Source organism: Ictidomys tridecemlineatus, chromosome 3 (genome assembly GCF_052094955.1).
Source record: "Ictidomys tridecemlineatus isolate mIctTri1 chromosome 3, mIctTri1.hap1, whole genome shotgun sequence".
NCBI classification, from domain to species: domain Eukaryota; kingdom Metazoa; phylum Chordata; class Mammalia; order Rodentia; family Sciuridae; genus Ictidomys; species Ictidomys tridecemlineatus.
Genome location: NC_135479.1, coordinates 195,832,920 through 195,855,023, shown reverse-complemented (window position 1 = coordinate 195,855,023; position 22,104 = coordinate 195,832,920). Strand labels below are relative to the sequence as shown.

At 32.6% G+C, this 22,104-nt stretch overlaps 1 protein-coding gene across 2 annotated transcripts in view; it reads right to left on the bottom strand.

Moving 5' to 3' along the window:
* Ncam2 (neural cell adhesion molecule 2) overlaps nt 1-22,104 on the bottom strand; it is a 477,943-nt gene that overhangs the window by 77,178 nt on the left and 378,661 nt on the right. For both annotated transcript variants that reach the window (XM_078044488.1, XM_078044487.1), the window contains exon 12: nt 18,417-18,590. In XM_078044488.1, the coding sequence (XP_077900614.1) occupies nt 18,417-18,590 (174 nt within the window). The remainder of the gene's footprint in view (nt 1-18,416; nt 18,591-22,104) is intronic.

Genomic DNA, 22,104 nt, shown 5'->3' with positions numbered 1-22,104 from the left:
GGTATGGAGATGTGATTCCTCTGATTTATTAAGAGGAAAGTAACCAGGATGGTGGCACACAACTTGGAAGCCTTAGATAGGAGGATCGTGATTTCAAAGCAAGCCTCAGTAAAAGCAAGGCACTAAGCAATTCAGTGAGACCCTGTCTCTAAATTAAAAAATACAAAATAGGTCTGGGAATGTGTCCCTGAGTTCAATCCCCGATAGCTGTTCAAATAGTATATAAGCAATACTTACTAAAGAGGTGCAAAGAAGGGTAAAAATACACTACTAAAAATAATCCAGTCAAGGTCACATAAAAGTTAGAATTTATATTGGAGAGTGAAAGGAGTATTTAAGTAGCATGGGAGAAGGAATAGCATAAACTCAAGAAAAGCCATAAGAGAGTAAATTGCATTTGACATCTTAAGTGGACCAGCTTGAATGTGCCAAGTGATAGTGTAGAGTGGCTTGAGATGAGACAGAAAAGAAAGGTTAAGATATTAAGATACATGAGGCACACAGATACCTGTGTATACAAATGCATATGCATATGAAAAGAGCATATACATCCATAGGTATGCAAATAGATACAATGATTTCAAACAGATTTTATTGTGATTAAGACAATTTTACTAAAAAAATGGAAAACATTTTCTAGATTATCTTTATGTACTCTAATGATTTGTTCTTTCGCACACTTGGGAATACATTTATCCTATTTTAGGCATTGCTGTTATTAGTGGTTCTCAAAAACGGCAGTGATAAAACCAAGGCAGTAGTAAGAGGTCAGTAATACAGTTACCAGACACTAATATTTGGACAAATAAAGAATTCATGAGACGGCAACAGTAAGAAAAGGTAACAGTATTTTCTTTATGGTACAACCATGAAGTAAAGTGATATAAGCTTCTCTAGGGTCAGAGGACCCTGTAAGATATGTCTTCAACTCCTATCACACTCTTTCATATTCAATTTCTCTCTACACTGTGACCTTGTTTCCAATCTTCAAATACAATGAGCCTGACCTTTTTGGTAATATTTTCCTTGGCTTTCCATTTAATCTCTCAAAACTGACACTTTTTAATTAAAGTGTTGAGAACCAGTATGGGATCAGTCTCTTATACCACTTCTGATCCTGAAGGTTCATAGTGTTCACTCTTCCCTGTGACGGTACTAAATGAAAGAAGACATTAGAACCTTCCCAGTATACATACTCAGTAATAGTGGAAAGGTTCTATCCTCTTCCTTAGCTTATGAGTATATTTATATACTACAGTAGAGGAAATAATTGATGCTCATAGTAATTCTAAAAATCAAATATCAAATAGTGTTTAAAGTATACAGGCCATGATTTCAAAACTTTGCATTTATAAAATTTAAATGTGTCTTCTAAAGTGTACTATCAATAAAACTCACTATGGAAATAACCATGATGTTCAACCTACAGGGATTCTTAAATTCTGTTAAGAATGTGCATGCTAAATTCTATAAAATACATTTATGCTGACTTTGACTTTTAGTGTGCAGAAGCATGTATATGAGATAAACTCTCTTTTTTTAAGTTTTGAAACTGTGAATATTTTTATCCTCCTGCTGATTAAATTCCTATAACTCATGGAAGTCGTTTTTTTCTTTCATAAACATCTTTCCTACCTACATTAGTATCATTTCTACGTAATATTTTTCTGATTAATAAAATTATAAGCAGCATATAGAATTATGTATAAATGTTTGGTTTCATCTTGAGATATGGTGGAGAAATTTCTAACAGACAAGTAATTTTACTTAAAACTGTTATTTATATTAAATTTCCTCTTAGGTTAGTGTGGGTGTACTTTGAACTGCATAGTTAAAATTCATTAAGTTTGGAATTATATAAAATATTCTAATTTAGCTGAGTTTCTTTTTATGGGTACAATGAAAACAGTCCAAAATATTCTTGTTTTGAATGTTAACATACAGAAACCTTTCTACTACATGCAAATTTTAACAAAATTTCTTTCACTGAAAATATAGAATTAGTGTGGATTATGTTTTTTCCTTTTCTTTGCAATTCATAAGAGTTTATTGCACTTGCATTTAACATATGCAGATGATATTTTACAGCCAATTTCTCCTTTACCATATGAAATATAGCCATTTAGAAATGATAGCCTTTTTTCTTCAGGCACATTTATGTTGGTAATAGTGTAATCATAGAAGATATTTCTTATAGAAAAATTTTAAAAGCAGTGAAACTCATTAAGATTTTAAAATCTGTAGTGGTTTAACACTAAACACTGATTATTTTAAATTGTTTCTATAGTAGTGAAATTGAACAGTATGATGGAAGGACCATTTTCACTCAGGCAACTGTAAACAACCTGGATTAAAAGAAACACTGCAGGGTACATCTGGAACCATAACTTGTAAGAATGTTTCGATAACTTTTAGTTATTTGGAAATGAAGGGAAACCCATAGTTTTTCTATAGAAAAACCATCCTAGTATCATGGAAAAAAGGTTATCTCTCATTTATTACTTAAAAATAAAAATTTAGACATTCCTGAGGAGTCTTGCTAGGTACTTGTGTGCTATAGCATTTTAAAAATGTAAAAGCAATCAATGCTTCATGTCATTTTACCATACGAATCTTTTACTCCTTGTTTTAAAAAGTTTCCTGCTAATATATTATAAAAAGAACATTCAGAATAATATAATTATTATTTTTTTTAACAACACAAGCAGATAGGCAAATGTCAGATCCAGAGAATGGAGGGATTGAATTGTTAATTCCTTCAGAGCCCTGCCCCTGCTCCAACCTGTTGCTAAGGTAACCTGTCCCAGGGATTGTCCCTCCCTACAGGGAGTTGTTAATTACACCCCCTTCCTGCCCAGGAGTGCCACTCCTCCAGCCCATCTGCTTCTCACCTTTTTGCCATTCCACCTTTTGGCCATTCCTGAGCCTAGTCACACATGCAGGAAGGGAAGAGATAAGGGCAAGAGAGCAGGAGGACAAAGGAAACCTAGGAAATAAACAAGGCAGAACACCCTCACTTTTCTTGGGATACCAGGATACCTGAAGAAGTCAATGTTACCCCTTTTTAAATAAACCCTGCTATATACACTTGCCTCAGTGTGCTTTTCTAATATTATACTTCAACATGTGAGGAAGTCGAACTCATTACCAATAACCAGCGATAATCATTTAGGTCCCTGTTCCACCAGTAGAAGTCTGTTCTATTATCCTTTAATAAAGCATCTTACTTTGTACTTCATGCTTCCTTCTGTGTGTTTCTCTGGTGTTACACTCACCATTTGAGGAAGTAGGACTTGTCACGGTAACTGGTGACAGGCAGTATCATTGCAGTGAACATGGGAGGATGGGTGACTCTTCAAGATGCCACTTGTATATCATATAGATGCTTACTCAGAGGTGATTTTTGGATCATATGATAGTTCTATTTCTAATTATTTGAAGAATTTCCACACTGTTTTTCATAATGGCTGCAGTAATTAACATTCGCATCAGTAATGTACAAGTTTCCCCCTTTTCTGTGTCTTCACCAGCATTTGTTGTCTTTTGTGTTTTTGATAGTAGCCATTCTTACTGAGGTGAGGTGATATAGCACAGTGGTTTTAATTTGCATTTCCATAATCATTACTAATGTTGAACATGCTTTTTGTATACCTATTTTCCACATGTATGTCTTTTTTGGTAAATGTGTATGTAAGCCTACTGCTCATTTTTAAGTTAGGTTATTTGGTGGTTGTTTTCTGTTTTTTTTTAACATTTTTTTTTCAGAGTTTATTTATTTATTTATTCTGCATTTCATAATAGTCATTGTAACAGATGTGAAATGAGAGCTTATGGTTTTCAGTTACGTTTCCCTAACAATTAGCGAAACAAGTCTCTTCTTTCCATACTTCAAAAGATTTCTGCATAGGTTGCACCCAAGAAAGCTTTAAGAAAGTCAAGTGAGTGGTGTTTGGAGCCCTAGGAGAACACTGTCACAATTCAGGGTGAAAACAACACAAAATATGGAAGTAACTAGATTTTGTAACAATGGTGTGTGGTAGGATATTCCATACATAGTAATAAAATAAACTTTTCATAGATGGCTAGCGTGTACTTTGGGGAGTCCAAATGAAGAAGATGTTTTAATTCCAAGAGGGCTCCTAAGGCGAACAAATTTTGAAATAAAATTTGGGATGAAGGGAAACACGAGGAAGAAGTGTCTCCTAAGTTGTACCAATCATTTCCTCTATTTGAGATTCATCATGGATGTTGCTGGCTAAATGAGGTAACTCAGAAACATGTAACAGTAACCTCAGCTATGCATACAGCATTATTTTTGCCAATTATCATACCTGGACCCAGTCTTTCAGACTGATTTTTTCTGACCTATGTCAAGGCTCATCTTTGTTATATATCAAAACACAAAGAGTTCTAGAACTGAAAACTCTCTTTGAATTCCCAGAGAACAAATGTCAATTACATTAAAAGAACTGGGAATCAAGGTGACACAGACTACTCAACCACATCTAAAACAATTAGAATGTAAGGGAAAATGGTTTTTACAACATACTTTTGTATCTAAACTATCAGAAAATTAAGAAAGGAAAGAATTCAACATCTCTCACATTAACATCATCCATATTTTTTATTCCTTCCATTTCTTTTGAGGAAACTCCTGAGGAGATATCACAACAAAAGTTACCCTAAATATGAAATGCAGTGTTCTCCTAGGGCTCCTAAGGCAAAAGAAAATCAAGATATAATGTTTTGAGTATTTCTTAAGAATTAGTGCCAATATTAAAAAATATGTAGAAGTTATCAAATAAAAGATTGAGTATTTATAAGGGGAAAAATTAACAATAAACCACCAGAACAGTGAATGATATTTTATAAAATATTTTTTTAATATGATTTTACTATTTGTGGGCCTGTGACTACTTCTGAGCCAAAGGTCTTCTGGTTCCTTGCATTGTTAGGCTCCCTACAGGGATAAGCAGCTAACATGCAGGTAAACACAAAAGAGTGGTTAGCACAAGAGGGCAGAAGTGACCTTTTCCTTACTCACTCACATAAATGTGTCCAGATTAAGAAACCATTACTTTCTGTGAGTTTTGTCCAAATATTATGATATGAACCAAGTTTTAAGAATCTTAAAAGGCGGCATCATCTAAATATTCTAATTAATGTGTAAACTAAAAGTTTCAGTCTCATGCATGGGCCTTTTCTTTTTCTCCTCTACATCTATTCAATTGTTGGCTTCACAATATTATGATGTAAAACATTTAAATGCCAGTGATTTATACTTGTATTCTACATCTATCTTCAGCCATTCTTTCACTGCCTATGAGGAAACTCTAATTGAACTAAGACATCTAAAGTTTTAAATAACAAGGGTCACTTTAGCAAACAAGATCCAGCTGTATTTTTTCCTCCTTTCAGAAATTTTGAAGCCAGAATTAAAAGAAGCAGTCAGTATAGAAAGGTAAACCAAGTCAGATCTGATCAAGGAGGCCAACTTCAGCCTGGGCAGTTGGAGAGGAATGGAAATGTTAAGGCACTCAGAGCCTTTCCTCTACCCTTATCAAGATAACCTGTAGGGCTGGGGATATAGCTCTGCTGGTAGAGGGCTTGCCTAGTATAAACAAGGCCCTGAGTTTAATCCTCAGTACCAAAAAAAAAAAAAAAAAAAAAAAAAAAAAAGATAACCTGCCCCTGCTCCAACCTGTTGCTAAGTAAACTGTCCCAGGGACTGTCCCTCCCCATGAGGAGTTATAAAATTTGTTAATTAGTGCACCCTGGGCCCCCTTCTGGCTTGGCCCCTCCAGCTATCTGCTTCTCATCTTTGGCCATCCCAAAACATCTCCTGGGCCTACTCACTTATGCAGGAAGGAGAGAGATAAGGGCAAGAGAGCAAAAGAGCAAAGGACATATAAAAAGGCAGAGAGCTGTCACTTCTTGGGATAGCAGCATACCAGTCTATGTTACCCCTTTTTAAATAAACCTTGCTTCATAAGCTTGCCTCAGCCTGCTTCGCTAATGTTATATTTTAACATGTGAGAAAATAGTACTTGTTGCTGGTAACTTGCGGTATCACTTTTAGTTGCTCAGGTATAAAATATTAGAGTTAAATTCAACTTATTATTTTTTATAAATTCCCCCCATATGTTCTATCCTTTGTGTTCCTACACATTTAAGGGGATCTTCTTGGTGCTATCTTTTAAAATATGCATAGAATCCTACCACTTCTCCCTATACTCCTGACCTGCCTAGCCTAAGTGCTATGTACCTTTTGTTTAGAAGATGACCATTGCCTTTTGAGCTCATCTCCCTACTTATAGTCTTTTATCAAGAAAAAGCTGGAGCTGGAGTTGTGGCTCAGTGGTAGGGCACTTGGCCTGGAATGTGTGAGGCCCTGGGTTTGATCCTCAGCACCATATAAATAAATAAATAAATAAACAATTTATTTAAAAATAAATAATATTTTAAAATAAATATTAAAAAAAGAAAAAGCTAAAATTATCCTAAAATATTTTAAGTCCTATACTGCATAAACACCAAAATGAGTTCCTATTTTACCGAAGAAAATGTTCAAGTCCTATGCTACTCTCCAATGTATTATATTAATATTTTCAATGTTTAAAGTATCTACTCTGATGCATAACAAAAAGAACCAATAAAAAAACATAAAATACTAAAAAAAATCCATAGAAGTTCTAATGGGCTAGTTCCACAGTAGAATGGTTATTGATAAAGATGTATGACATCTTCTTAAAAATAGAAGAAAAAATATTGAATATTTTCAGATAAAATAAATGAAAAATGCTTTAGATATGTATTCAACCTGATTTAAACATTAAAATTTAAATGTCATCAAAAAAATTAATGCATATGTGAATACCTGATTCTTGTTAAAATAAGCAAGTTACTTAAATAGGTTTGAGAAAAGATTCAGGAGTCTGAATTTCTAATCTCTCAGGTCACATCAACACTGCTAGTTCACATCACTACATTACATACTGCCTCCCTATCCTCCTACCTCTCTGATTGCATTTTTCAATCAATCAATCAATCAATTTATTTATTTATTTATGTCTCCAATCCAACCATGCTGAGCTGATCTCCTTTTTCCTTAAGCAAATATGTCTATTCTAGCCCAGACTTTCCTCCTAGGCAATCACCCTCACATCTGTCAAGAATCTGCTGAAAAGTTATTTTTCCCATAAAACATACCATGACCACCTTCTTTAAAATTAATAGTATCTCTTATTTATATATTTTCAATGCTTTTCTTTCTCCAATTGCTCGCTTATAAGAGCAACTTATAAAACAACACAGCATTTATCATTCTCAATGAATATTTTTAGTATCCAAATCCAAAGGTTAGAAATCAAGTTCCTAGTTTATTTTAAAGCAATATGCATTTTGCTCTCTATAACCAAAATAGTTCTAAAATATAATCACCATTTAGAAGTTATGAAATGTGTCATTTTAAAGTGGCTCATAAATGATTAAAATCATAACATTTTGAAGATTATTGACTAATTCGTGTATCATACATGTGTGCATGCAAGCATTCATACATCCACAAAATAAATACTGAATAATTACTTTGTGCTAGATTTTGTTCTAGGTAATTGGGATATAGTAACAAGCAGAAAGCAACTAGAATGTCATTTAAAAGTGCTTATATTTGATATTTTATGCTTTTTTATTTATTTATAAATAAATAAATAAAAGTCTTTGTTTTAAGAGACTTATGAGGCACTGGATAGAACCCAGTGCCTCAAAAGTGCTAGGCAAGTGCTATACCAATGAGCTACTACCCCAGCCTAGATTTGTCATTAAAAATTGCATTGTTTATCTAGTACCTATGTAAAGAATTACTTCTGCAGAGAAAAAAAAAATTTGGAATTTCATGGACCTATAAATTGGGAATGTAGCTTGGTGTGTGGGAAGAAGAATGATGTTTGAAATTTTCGATTTGGAGGGCACCGAATCATTATGAATTTAGTTAATTTTGATTTTAAACTCTGCTAATTCAAGTCATTTAAACAAATTTGATTATTAACACTGACTTATACTTCTACATAAATATAATTTTAAACATGCAGAAAATGATATTAATGTGTTTATTTAATTAGACAAGTGAACCATTTTTTACATGTTGAATAAAAATTTTGAAATTTTTAACAAGCACAAATTATTACAGAATGTTTCCTTATGTTTGCATTCTGAGCAATGTATTTGTTTTCAATAAAAGAATTCTACATTAAATAAAAACTATTTTGAAATAACATTTTATCATGATATATGTAGTTTAATTAATATTGACATATGCATTATGATTTATTAGTTTTGATAAAGTTACCATGTCATATTACAAAGAGGAGAGACCGAGTGAAGGGTGTATTATATGAGTTCTCATTTTACTATCTTTGAAGTCTTCTGTAAAACTAAACATACCTATAAATGAAAATCTTGATGATAATGACAGTCAATGTCTTAATTGTCAAGTTATAAGATTTTTTTTAGTCTAGACCTCTACATCTACTAAACTGAGTTGAGCCAGAGGTGCTCAGAGAAACCTTATTACCTCAGCCTTGACTAAAGCATTGCATTGTTATCACACAATTATGAGAGTAGGAGTTACACATATTTTTTGGTTCAATTCATCTGTTTTAAGAGGCTTGGGAAATTTTTATTTGCTACATCTTACTTTTAACTAATTAAACTAATGACTAATTAGATGAACATGAATATTTGCTGCATTCAAATACACAAATATATTTTATTCATTTCCTGCTTTTTTATAGGAATGAAAGTCCTTTCCTTTGATATTCTATCTATAGATATTTTTACTTTTTTATTTAAAGAGATAGAGCAAATTTATTTCCTTGAATATTAGTTGTATTAGTTGCTTGTATTTTACAATTTGCACCTAAGGTCTCAATATTTGACCTTCTATTCTTTATTCTAATTCAGGATTCTATTCAAAATATATTTGTTGACTTACTGGGAAAAGGCTTCACATTACATGTCTAAATCTACACTTCAAAATAATCTCAGAAAAAAAATGTGGATTTTAAATGAGAAAGCAATGCTTTTCCACAAAACTTAAAATGGCTTTACCACATAAATTGATTGTTGTATTAGATTTTTATTAGAGTAAGAATTCTTGTTGAAACTAAAATCTGACAAAAAGTTTGGAATTACAATAATGTGACATGTATCTAACTTTAATTGTATTTTACTAACTTATAAAAAATAACATTATAGTTTCCATATATGGATTCAAATATACTACAATTACTTCCTATAAAATCCTACAGAAATTTCAGTGGACAAATAAGCTAAAATAAAACTGAAAAATCTAGCAGTTCAGTTATTTCCCAATTGCATTATTTAATTAGGAAAAATGGTAAGAATTTGAAACACAAAAAGTTGTCAATGAAAATTCTCCTTAGAAAATGAAATTATTTTCAAATAAAAACTATTATTTATTTTTAGGAACAAAAATAATTTTTAGTATAACCTTAGCCCTAAAGAAAGTAGAACACATAAAATTTTGGTTGAGACTAAAAGAGTTTCTAAATGCAATTCCAGTTGCCTAAGTATTTCACAAATAAAAAAAAAATAGATCATACTATTTGAATTGTTTTATGTTCCCTAAAATTATGTTTTACAATAATATTTTTCATTCATTTTGTTTGGAGACTGAGAAAAGAGTAGCTGTTTTGCAAGATCATTATTTTTTCTTCATTAACTACCCAATTAACTAAACAGAACACACAAAGTGCTATGGCAATAAATATTGCCATATATCTCCTTTAACCACAAAAAGTCCAGTTACATCTGTGCTACATGTTTCTCACTTGACATTAAATGTCAAGTTGATGTATGATCCATATGTGAGTAGTTCAAGATGTTGCTACTTGATTTGTTCACAATTTATTTTGAGACTAGTTGGATGTCATATTGGAGATTGAGAAGATCAGTAGGGTTTCAGCTAAACTTTGAAGAACATAATAATAATTCAGGGCTCCATTGTAACCCTAAAACTAGGACTAGGAGAGAGTGAGTAGGTGCAATTAATAGGTACTTAGTTAATGTGTTATAGAGAATTGAAATCTACTAATAGAAAATTCTACAAAAAAAAAAAAAAACTTGCCTGCTAAGCAGCAGTGCAGCTAAACAAGAAGTGAATATATATGAAGTCAGCAATTAGAAGTAGAAACCTGAACTGAATAGTAATAAGATGCAGGAAAGGCAACTTACTGTCACATAAATTAAGATTAATAAATAAAGCCACTCTCAGGGCCAAAAACAGCTGAAATGTTCATGAATCTAAACACCTGTATTTTTTATTCAGAAACCTAAAATTTCCTTTTCCAAAATGCTTCAAAGTTGATTAGTATAATTGTATTTGCATAAACCTCTTAAACATTATGGTAAATATTAAAACAACCTAAATTTTATAAAATAAGGATTTATTCACTATTTGAAAATATACATGTGCTTTGAAACATGACTTCAGATTTTCAGCCATCTGTTCATGTACATAGCCAGAAAAAGAAGCATACTACATAAGTACACCATCAAGTAAAATATACCATTTTCACAATATTTTTAAATGCACAGATTACCTCAAATAAAAGGAAGATGTACTCTGCAGCATCAAAAATGAAGTGGAGCAGAGGAGAGACCTGAAGCTAGAAGTGCTGCCATATAATTATTTTTCTATTGGTTATAGAAATTCTGTTGAAAATATCACTTGGACACTCAGAACTTTTGCACAGAATCTTGATAAAGAAGATTGCAGTTCAATGACCTCCATGAGGAGAGAAGAATTGTGATGGGGAGTTGAAGCTGGTACTATTGCATCAGGTCAGGACCCTCAAAATTATTGAAAGAAATAAAAGGGTGGAGTAGAAAACACATATAGACACACACATCTGCCTGCTGGTAACAAAAAATCATCTGGCTTTGTCATGAACCCATTCCTTGATAGATAGAGGGTGTAGTAAATACTTATTTGAAAATTAGTAAGCTTACACATACTTTCATAAAAGTGTCAAATAACAGAATTTAATTAAGTGGTCTCTGATGCTTCATCATTTCCAATGTCCCAGGGCAACTACCAGAAACAAAAGAATATCTTCTATGTAGTAATGTGCCCCGAATTTGGGCTATGCATTATTTGTGGCAAATAGATAAACAAAATACAACATAATACAACAATACAACAATCAAAACATATGCAAGAAAATTAACCACTATTAGATTTAGCTGAAATAAATGAACAAATCCAGAAAATAATCCAAACACTAATATTTAAGCGTTTACAACTTCACGAACTTCAATAATCAAAATCCACACCCAAAGTGTTTAAAACTTTTTTAAATCAAAACTGGCAAAATTTATAATATGCCCAGCTAACTTGGAAAAGAAGTGAAAAGCAGGTGGATTAAAAAATATGCTTATTAAATAAAGTTGAATAGAAAGAGTAGATTAAATATAAGTGAAGAAAGAGTAGTATGGAATGTTGAGCTGAATAAATTCTCATAAACTCATAACAAAGATGAATAGAATAAGACATAATAAAATATATGTAAATACATATGATAACTCAAGTTTCTCATAGAAAATTCAGTATATAGCTTGGATTTCAGAGTGAAAGTTTTGCAAGAACAGGGGAGGAGAAAATATTCATAAAAGTAATGTTGTAACATTGTCCAGAATTAATTCAAGACATAGATTCTTAGATGTAGAAATCACACTGACTCTTAAGCAGGTTAAATAATAAACAGATATACTAAGTTATCGTTAAACCTCAATATCAGAGTTTAAGTTGATGTCATAAAAGCAGCCAAAAATAAGAAAGTAACAATATCTACAAAGAAATGACCCCTCCAACACAGTAACAATGGAAACCAGAAGAGAATAAAATATTGGAATCTGATTGCTCAATGAAAACCAATATCAAATTTTATTATACAGCTAAAATAAAAATATTATTAAGATAAATCTTTTTTGAGACATTAATGAAAGCCATGGACCTCCTTCTTCAAAAAATTTATAATTGCAAATTCATTTTTAACTTTCTCACAGTAGCTAAAACCTGTCCTCTGCTGTAGATAATCAACTTTTACCCCTAAAGCAAGCTTCATCAGAGACCTGTGTACTGGGGCAAACTACTTGAGATCTCTTATAGTAATGCTATTATTAAATTACTCTAATTCTCAAAGCTTTTTCCGATGCTCAAACACAATGAAAAGAAGCAACTGTGTAATTATTTTCCTCCCAATTGTGATCACTTTGAAAACACCAAGTACAGACAACATACAAACCTATGTACATTCAGACAATATTTGTCATGCATGTTCTCTAAATAAGAGTAACTTGTATTCAATTTTCTCAAATCCCAATTGAATAGAGGATTTAAATTGTGGAATACTAAATAGCACAGGCTTTAGAATCAGACTTCTTGGTTTCAATTTCAATTTCACTATTATTTTTCTAGGTAATCTATGGAGAAGTTGCTAAACATCATAGTCTCTATATTCTCAATATGGATTACTCTCAATTTTGTAGTCAAGATCTATTATTTTGATCTACTTTCAATACTTAACACTGTGACAAAATATAATAAATATTTATAAAATGTTAGCAATAATTAAAATGCTAATAGCCGGATCATTTTTATTTTGCCTGAGCAAGGAAGAATATGGTCACTTTAGAAAATTACCAATATAGCCTATGTGTGGAGTAAAAAGTTTTTAGAGTAATTTAACTCTCAAGGCATATGGGTAGACCACAGGAGCTGAGAGCAGCCCTAGCAAGAGGTTGTAAACTTCAGTTTCACAGCAGCAAGAAACTATCTAAGCAACAAGGAAGAGATATTAGAAATATTTTTTTTCAAAAGAAAACTCAAAAAATTAATACATTCCTGCCAATATTGTTATTTTTGCTGTGTAAAATCTGATGAAAAAAACTACTCACACCATGCTTGAACTTCTGACCTAAATAAGTGCAAACTAATAAATAGGTATTGTTTAAAAAAAGCAATTGAAAAGAGTAATTCATATCAGAACACAACACCTGACAAGTAAATTTCATGTGTTAAAATGAGAAATTTGTTCACTTATTAATATGTGTCAATTTTGGTTTTTTGGATCAACTAAAAGTTGGCTTGGAAAATATTCATGAAATTTTTGTTTTTGCAATAAAGTGAAGGAGTAATGCTTAATCAAGGAAGATTGATTCTGTGGTCTATATATTCACCTTTTTAGCAATGCATAGACACATACATTGCAGAACCTTTTATTATTACAACAAAATTTCAAGATCTTAAATTTTTTAATTTACATTAAACATGGACTTAAAAATAAACTATGTCACACGTAGAGATTTCAGCCTAAATATATTAAGGTCTTTCTCAGTGCAAAGAGCTGAATTGATTAGTTATACCTCTCCCAGAGAAGCCTGCATCTAGGAAAATGGGTGGGCAGCAGTACAAAAGGACTATGCAGTTTTCCTGGGATAGACATTCCATAGGCAAACCTCATGCCACAGTTGATAAGGACAACCAGTGGACAGATCAACTTTCTTCTTTTAATCTAGATTATGCTTCCTTTTGTGAGACACTTGAAGTCCTAACAGTATCTCTGCATCAGTTACTGTATAATAATACACAGAGCAATTGATAACAGAAGGAGTATATACCAAGGATGCCTAAGGAAGCCGGTTGTAAAATATGCACTAGTGAAGGTGACACGTAGACTTTTGTCATGTATGGAGGAAAGAGTAGATCATTCACTAAGTGGTACAAAATGTTATCATATTAGCTTTGAAATAGGAGAGCAGAAGGAAAGGGCTCTGAAGCAAGAATAATCTGTGGATCCAGCAGCCCTGCCACTTGCACTGTATGATGGATTTGGTGAGACTGCTGCTCTTTGATATATTAGAAGTGGGAAGAAATATATGGCATTTGTGCAAGCCTCAATGGGGGAATTGCAATATGGTTCTTTACTCTTACTCACAGGTAATGCCATATGTGGTGCAGGACTGTAGGCTCAAAAAAAGAAAAAATTCAAAACAAAACAAAACAAAACAACTCCTAATATTCTACTGAGCATTTGTAAGGAAGGAATGACTTGACGAAGGGATCCTAATTGGACTGTGTAGGTATGTGATCAGAACTATCCATCACAATCTGGCTCCTGACCAACTAAAGCATAATGTCTTGCTGCTGAATAACAACCTATCAAATGAAGTGGTGCATCTAAGATGGATAATGTTCTATCTGCAGTTCTGCATTTAGTTGGGTAAGGATTTCTAGAGCCTGCAATGGAGCTTAACTATTTCATTTGCTCATTTCTGCTTCCTCCTCACCTTTTTCACAAGTGTTGATCCCTAATATACACTTTAAATCTTACTCTTCATTTAAAATTTATTTTTGTTCACATGAGTTTTAAATTCTTCACTTAAAATTTATTTTTGTATACACATACCACCCAAGCCTCTAGGGTTACAGGCATGTGCCACTGTGCCTGGTGAATTATCTCTTTAAAGGACTTACTGACTCAATGAAATCACATTATTAATTTATCTTATGAAAAATTCAATCAGAAAGTCCTAAAATTAATATTTTCTATCCTCCTATCCCACTAAATTTCAAAGTTCCCTTCACTGTAATATACTACTGACACTTGACATATTGAGATTGTTATGGTATCCTTGTTCTTCTTGTTGAGTTCACATGCTAAGAGTGAAGCTAGATCAGAAAATTCTAATGGGTGCAATATTGATTAGACATGACATGAAAATAAATATATATACTGTATAATATAATGCAAGAAATATGGTATTGCTTCCTTGTCACTCATCCTAGGGAAATGGAATTTTAGTGTGAGATTACTTCCAAGAAGGAATAGAAGTAAAAGCACATTCTGGAAGATTCAGAATAAAAGAGCAATATCTACCAGTGTTGAATGGCCATAAGCCTTCCTGATGAGAAATATGTGATGAAAGTTGAATTATCTCCCCCTTTCTTTTTTTTTTTTTTTTTTTGGTACCTGGGATTGAACTCATGAACTCAGGGCACACTAACACTGGGCCACATGCCCAAGCCTATTTTTAATTTTATTCAGAGACAGAGTATCACCGAGTTTCTTAGCACCTCACTTTTGTTGAGGCTGGCTTTGAACTTTGGATCCTCCTGCTTCAGCCTCCCAAGCCAGTGGAGTTATAGGTTTGTGCCACTATGCCTGATGAATTATCTCTTTAAAGAACATACTGACTCAATGAAATCACCATCACTCAGTGAAAATATGTGTGCTTAACGGAGAAAGTTCAATTAAAACTATGTTACACATTCTAACAATCAAATCATTGCTGTCAATTTATAGCAAACATAATTATAAATATTTACATTGCATTTCATATTTGTATAAACATAAATAAACTGTTATTCTGACGAATGTATTTACTATATATATAAAGAGATGATACATATTTTTAGTGAAGGAAGAGTAATGCCACATACATATCCTTCAATATTAGGAGCAGTTCAAATCGAGCTAGTTACAAAGCTTGTGTCCTTACTATCCATTAAATTTGTGTGTCCCTTTGGGTCACATATTTGTATCTGTGCCTAATATCCAAACAGGAGAACTATACTAAAGAATGCTTAAAAATATGGTTCTCTTTAAAACATGGGATTTTATATGTATATAATGAGATCATAATGCTATTATAGCATGTAAATTTGGCATTAAATAAATAAGATTGCAAAGGTTACTTAATCCAATTTTGGGAGAGAGCATCTGCTCAGAAATAGGTATCTGTATAGGAAATGGAATGGATGTAAGAGAAGATGTAAGTGCTAAATTCTATATTTTAAGTCTGTGGTATGCAGGACTCAACTGAATTATTTTTATACCTACAGACAACAAAAAATCTATAATATCTGCCAAATATATTGCTAAATAATGAAATGAAAAATTCAAAAAACAAGGCTTAGAGCAGTAATAAAAATATGTGTGCTACACTGAGTTGAAATTATGCAATGATTTGATTTCATTGTTTTTATGACCTTAACATGGTTTAAGTTACTTGATAACATATCAGTAAAAGAAGAGCTGACTATGGAAACAGAAAAAAAGAAAAGAGAAAGTATCAATGCAAATATTTTCCTCCAGTGAAAGTGAAAAAACTCATGGGTCAGGATTTTGAAGTCTCATTGAGGAGCTTTTAAGCAATCTTAATCTGAGACTGTGAAACATCCTTTTCATGCTGTAATTTCCCTTGCTCATGCTCTAGATTCATCAAGCAAGTTTCAGTCATATTTTCTTTCCTATATATTACAAGAAAAGAAAATGAATGTACCTATATAGAACTGAATGTCCTAATTTCTGGTATAGTGATTTCTCATTATAAATTAACAAATGTGCTTTGTTATTATATATCCGTCTCATAAGTATAGAAATCTGCTTCCAACAATTCCCTGGGGTTCAAAGTCACATTTTGAACTTGGTGAAATTGGCTACAGTAAACCATTATAAACTGCCCATGAAGTTGTCACTTTGTAAGTTCAGGGAGAGTCAATTCACCTTCTATCCAGCCATGTTTAATTCCTGGAATATTCAGACTTAATATTACTTTTCTTTATGGTTATACTTGAGAACTCTACTGTATAAGAATTAATTTATTTTCTCTGTCACTAACCTAATATGTGCTATATTTTCTCTATCTTGAAAAATTAAATATATATTTTTTTAAAAAAACATCATTCTTGAATCCAAGTTTTTTTTTTTTTCTCTTTTACTAATGTCCTTGATTTCACTCACACTTTCAATTTTGGGCATAATACTATTTTGTTTTTATAATAAATCTTCTCTGCTGAGACACATTAGGTATGCACAAAGAATGTTAACTATTCAAAAATTTCATCATTAAAAGAAATAATAAGGATTCACCTGTTTGTGGGTATTGTTTGAAGTGTGTGGTAAATGAGTGATGATCAATTCATTAATATTTCTCATATTTTTATGAAAAGCCCTGAAGTTGAATTCAGTTGAAACTGAAAAAACAAGTAAACACTGGTGGCCCTTGAGCTATTACATTTATTCTTCTTCATGTTCTCTAACATGGTTCCCTCTGTTCTTCTCAGAAGGGCTCAGACCTGACACTGAAACCCTATACTACACATGTTAGAGCCAAGGCAGAGGAAGGACAGTATAGAGTATCAATTTTCTCAACATTTTATGCTATTCTTTTGGATGACTCAATGTACCTCCGTGTCCTAATCAACAGAATCCAATACTGGAAATTTCTTATTATTTCTTAATATAGTTTCTTCTTCTAAAGAACTGACAAATCACATTTTCACAATTCTACATAAGTGAATAGAAGTTTCACCAATTGTTTTGACATTTCAGAATCAGTGAATTCTATCATTCAAAAATGATATGGTTTGTAATAAAAAATTTAATTGTATAAAATTTTCAAAACACATTTTTGAAATAAATTTTTGTAGATGAATTTTATAGATGTCTTCATGAATGGATACATATATTGCCTATATTTTATATTAAGAATTTACATGTATTTGTTGAGAGCCACAGCTGAAGGGGCCCTAGCAAACTTCCAGCTGCCAGCAAACTTCCAGCTGCCAGCTGATGATTGGCTCACAGCAGCCCCAGCAAACTTCTAGCTGCCAACTGATTGGCTCCTCTGTGGTGATGCTCACTGGGCTGTTTCCCTGCCCTTTCAGACCACAGAGCTGCTCATTGGGGGGCTTTTTTTGGCTCTGTCCACGTGACCCAGCCAATCGGCCTCAAGAGCAAGAGGAGTGGGGGAGGTTGAGAGGCTTGTGGGAAGCTGGTGGTGGCAGTTGGGCTCTGAGGGTTTTTCCTGAGGAGCTGTGTGGTGTGGTGTGTGTGTTCTAAAAATAAAGTTCGTTTCTTTAGACAAGTGGCTCCTGAATTGTGCCCAGCCAGACTGCGGCATGTATTTGTGAAAAATCATTAGTAATAAAAAGCATACATTAACTCATCAAATCTAACATGTTAGCAATTGTCTTTTCACAGGGCAAGTTTTAAAAAGGATAATTTCTCCAAGAGTACTTTGGTGATTCTTTAAAACCTTTTCATCTGTAATAATGGCAATTTGGGGTATAGCTCAGAGGTGGATCACTTGCCTAGCATGTGCTAACACCTGAGTTCAATGCATAATACTTCAAAACACAAGTGGAAAAATAAATAAATGGTAAAAACTTTCTACTCTATTTTAAGTTATTCTTAAGAAAATATGTCACTGGAAATGTCCTTCCAATCCCACTGCATTTCAATTAAAATATGGAAAATGAAAGGTTAATCACATAGATACACTGAATATCAGCATGAATTAATCAACATATTTTGAAATCATTGACTCACTTTGAACTCCATGGGAGCGTACTATTTTCCAGGTTTCTGATGCCACTTCCTTGACATCCACTTGATAGTGATGAATAGGCACACCTCCATGGGAGTCTGGCTTGCTGAAAGAAAGTTTGGCTGTGGTCTGTGACAGCTCTATAATCTTTACTCCATAGGGACTGGATGGCACGTCTGTGAAGGAACAAACACAATAGACACATAACCTAGGTTAACGTAGTTGGACTTTATTAAGTCTTGCAGTGTCATGAGAATTAAGAGTGAAGGAAAATTGCTGAATATATCACTGAGTGTGTTTAAATTACAATGTCCACTTAAATACTCCAATTGGCTCTTAATAGCAAGAAAATTACACAAGTGCATTTCTATTACCACAGCAAATAACAATAAAACATTCAGCAAATTAACTAAAATATTCACTTATTCAGAAAATATTTTATTTCCATAGTTTTATGTAAGAACAACATTTTTTTTTGATGTCAAGGAAAACAAGTTTGTGCGTTATTATTAAAACAAGTTTGTGTGGGTATTAGTCTGTGTGTGTATGTTTGAGAGGAAAACTGACACAAATAAAGAGAGACAGATATCAGAGGTAAAGGGGAATAAGTAAAATGTAAAAATAAATCTATTATTTGATCATTACAAATATTTTTTTATGAAATGTTTTAATTTTAGAGAAAATGTTAATATGTTTATTTTTAATGTTTTATTTACATTTTAATCAGTGCATTATAATCATACATAATGCTGGGATTGGATATTATGTATTCATACATGCACACAATACAGTATGATTTGGACAAGATCATTTCCTGACATAATCCCTTTTCTCCTTTTCTCCCTCCACTTGGTCCCTTTCCTCTATTTTATTGATCTCCCTTCCATTTTCATGAGATCACCATCAAAATTCTTTCCATTTTACCTCTCTAGCTTCCACATGTGAGGGAAAACATGACCTTTAACTTTTTGAATTACAGATTATAAGTTATACCATCATTTATAATGCACTTAATTAAAGGAAACTTTTAGTTGAGTTATTAAGGTTTTTTTTTTCTTTTTTTCCTACCAGGGATTGAATCCAGGGGTGCTTAAGTACTGAGCCACATTCCCAGCCACTTTTTTATATTTTATTTAGACACAGGGTCTTGCTGATTTGCTTAGGGCCTTGCTATATTGCTGAGGCTGACTTTGAACATGGGATCCTCCTGCCTCTGCCTCCTGAACTACTGGGATTATAGGTATGTGCCATCATACTTGGTTGAGTTACTGAGTTCTTAATCCATTTTAAAAAACTTCTAATAATATTTCTTGAATGTATAACTCCATTGGTTACATTATTTCACATTTAATAAAATATACTAGGTGGAAACATATTTTAGCTTCTAATGTACAAAACTTCCTTGGAAAGAGTTCTCTCAAAGGCAGAACAAGTAGAAAAAAATGAGAAAAAAAAGTCTCAATAAGGAAATTATTGAAAGTTATGCTCTAGAAACATCAAAATATGGAGTAACTTAAATCATTAAAGGGATTTCTCTCTTAATTCTTTTCCCTCTATTCTACACTATGTTTGAAATAAACTTTGGAAAAAAGAAGCAGATATAGATATTTTCAGAAAGAATCTATACACACAGATATTTGGTCAATGTACATTTCTACCCTGATATCAATTAGGTATTCATGTAAAAATTGTTAAGGCAGTCAAAAGTCAAATGAGCCATGTTTGCAAGAGTTAGGAAAGTGCACACCAGAACACATCCAATTATGTCTTATCATGGTTCTAGGCAAAAGCTAGGAGTGCAGGAGTATGGCCTTTTGGAACAACATTACAAAAAAAAAATGCCTCACTATATAGTTTAACTGAAAGTTACTTAGAGATGCTATGAAGTACATTTTGTTATAACTATAATGTTCAAATGTAGATGTGTTGAATAATGATGGCTCCAAAGTCACAGTACTATTACAATCTTGTCTATAAATACAAAATTCAGTCTAGATGATAATGTATTAAGCTGTCAGACATAAAATTATTTTCTGTTTTCATATTTTTTAATGTCTAGGTTAAACTACAAATATTTTCATATGTAGCTTTGATCTAAAATGAGCAGGAAATCAAACAAACATGGAATGCCCTTAGAAGACGAACGAGACTTCAAACCACACTGAGCAACTGTCCTACATCCACTAGGTCTAAATTGGCATCCTAGCAATTAGCATAATCCTCAATTCAGAGACATGTGTCAAAAGTGAAGGTAGTAGACTCTGGGGGATGAAGCAGAAACGTTTTACTTCTGACACTGGCAGAATATACATGATCTTAGTATGCACCACTCAAGAAGAGATGAACCCTGATGTGGTGCAACCAGAGAAAAATAAAGTCTCCACTCTTTTAAGCACAAAGTGAGCATCACCCAATATTGGCCATAGGCTTTCCTTTTCTAGTTACATAGTCTGTTTTCAGATCTATTGACTTTTGACCTGGATTTTTGAAATGTATATACTACCTTTGTTGTGCTCTTCTATTATCAGATTAAAAATGAAAGAATTCTTATATCACGCAGATCTTGTTGCTTTTTACTTTTTACATTCTGAGTATATATGTTTTATTACTTCCTGACTACTCAATTATGTGTCTTCCAGAAAGTAACAAAGCTTTTGTACATAAACATATATTTATACAGACATCTATCTATCTATCTATCTATCTATCTATCTATCTATCTATCTATCTATATACAAGTAACATTGAGCAAAGTAGCTAAACTAAGTCCTCAGAAAACATTTGATAAATGAAAAGTCAGAAATTAAAAATTATTTGCAAACTATGTGAGGTGTACAAACTATGTGAGACACTATATTTGTTACTCAGGTAAACTGAATGATTTCACATTGTGTGCATACTTCAAGACTTCATGATTTATGTGGTAAGTGCATACAATTTGTCTGTCAACCCTGAAAATAAAGAAAAAAATAATACAGATACAGAACATGTCCAAGTGTCTGGAATCAATATTTTGAATTTTTCTCCTCACTTTCTTAATTATTTGGTGATCATCTTAATCCTATTTTATGCATATAATAGTTATTCACCACATTATTTTAATAATATTTGCATTATTTCTTGTATTTATCTTGTCCTCATTTCTAATACTCACCCCCAAACTTTGGACCTACCTGCCTCTGTCTGTAATGACATTTAGCTTCCTTTTCTATTGGATTCACCACAAAAAACTTCAATACGCATGGCATGCAAATGTAATATTAGTCTTTCCAAAGAATCACTCTAATTGCTTCCCTGAAGGGGACATTCAGGCATTTCATTCTCATTATAACATCAATCTTAGCCTTTTCAATCTTTCTCTCAATACCCTAGATTATATAACATGTGGAATGTATGCAAACAGAAGACTACTGTGGAAAAGCTACCAACATAGTCCAGTATGGGACTTAGAGACATTCAAAACCACACACAGTACATCCGTCATTGTTAGCATGTATTTTTAAACCTCTTTCTAGCATCTTTTATCTCAATGATTAATGAATGCCATCCCACTGAATGAATAAATGATCACTCTTTCTTTTCAATTCTACTGGTACTGGTATAGCATTGGACTAAGAGATTGGATATGTGATCAGAATTTATGGATGCAAAAGGTGGCTTTGCCAAATTCTCAATGGCAATCTTTAACTA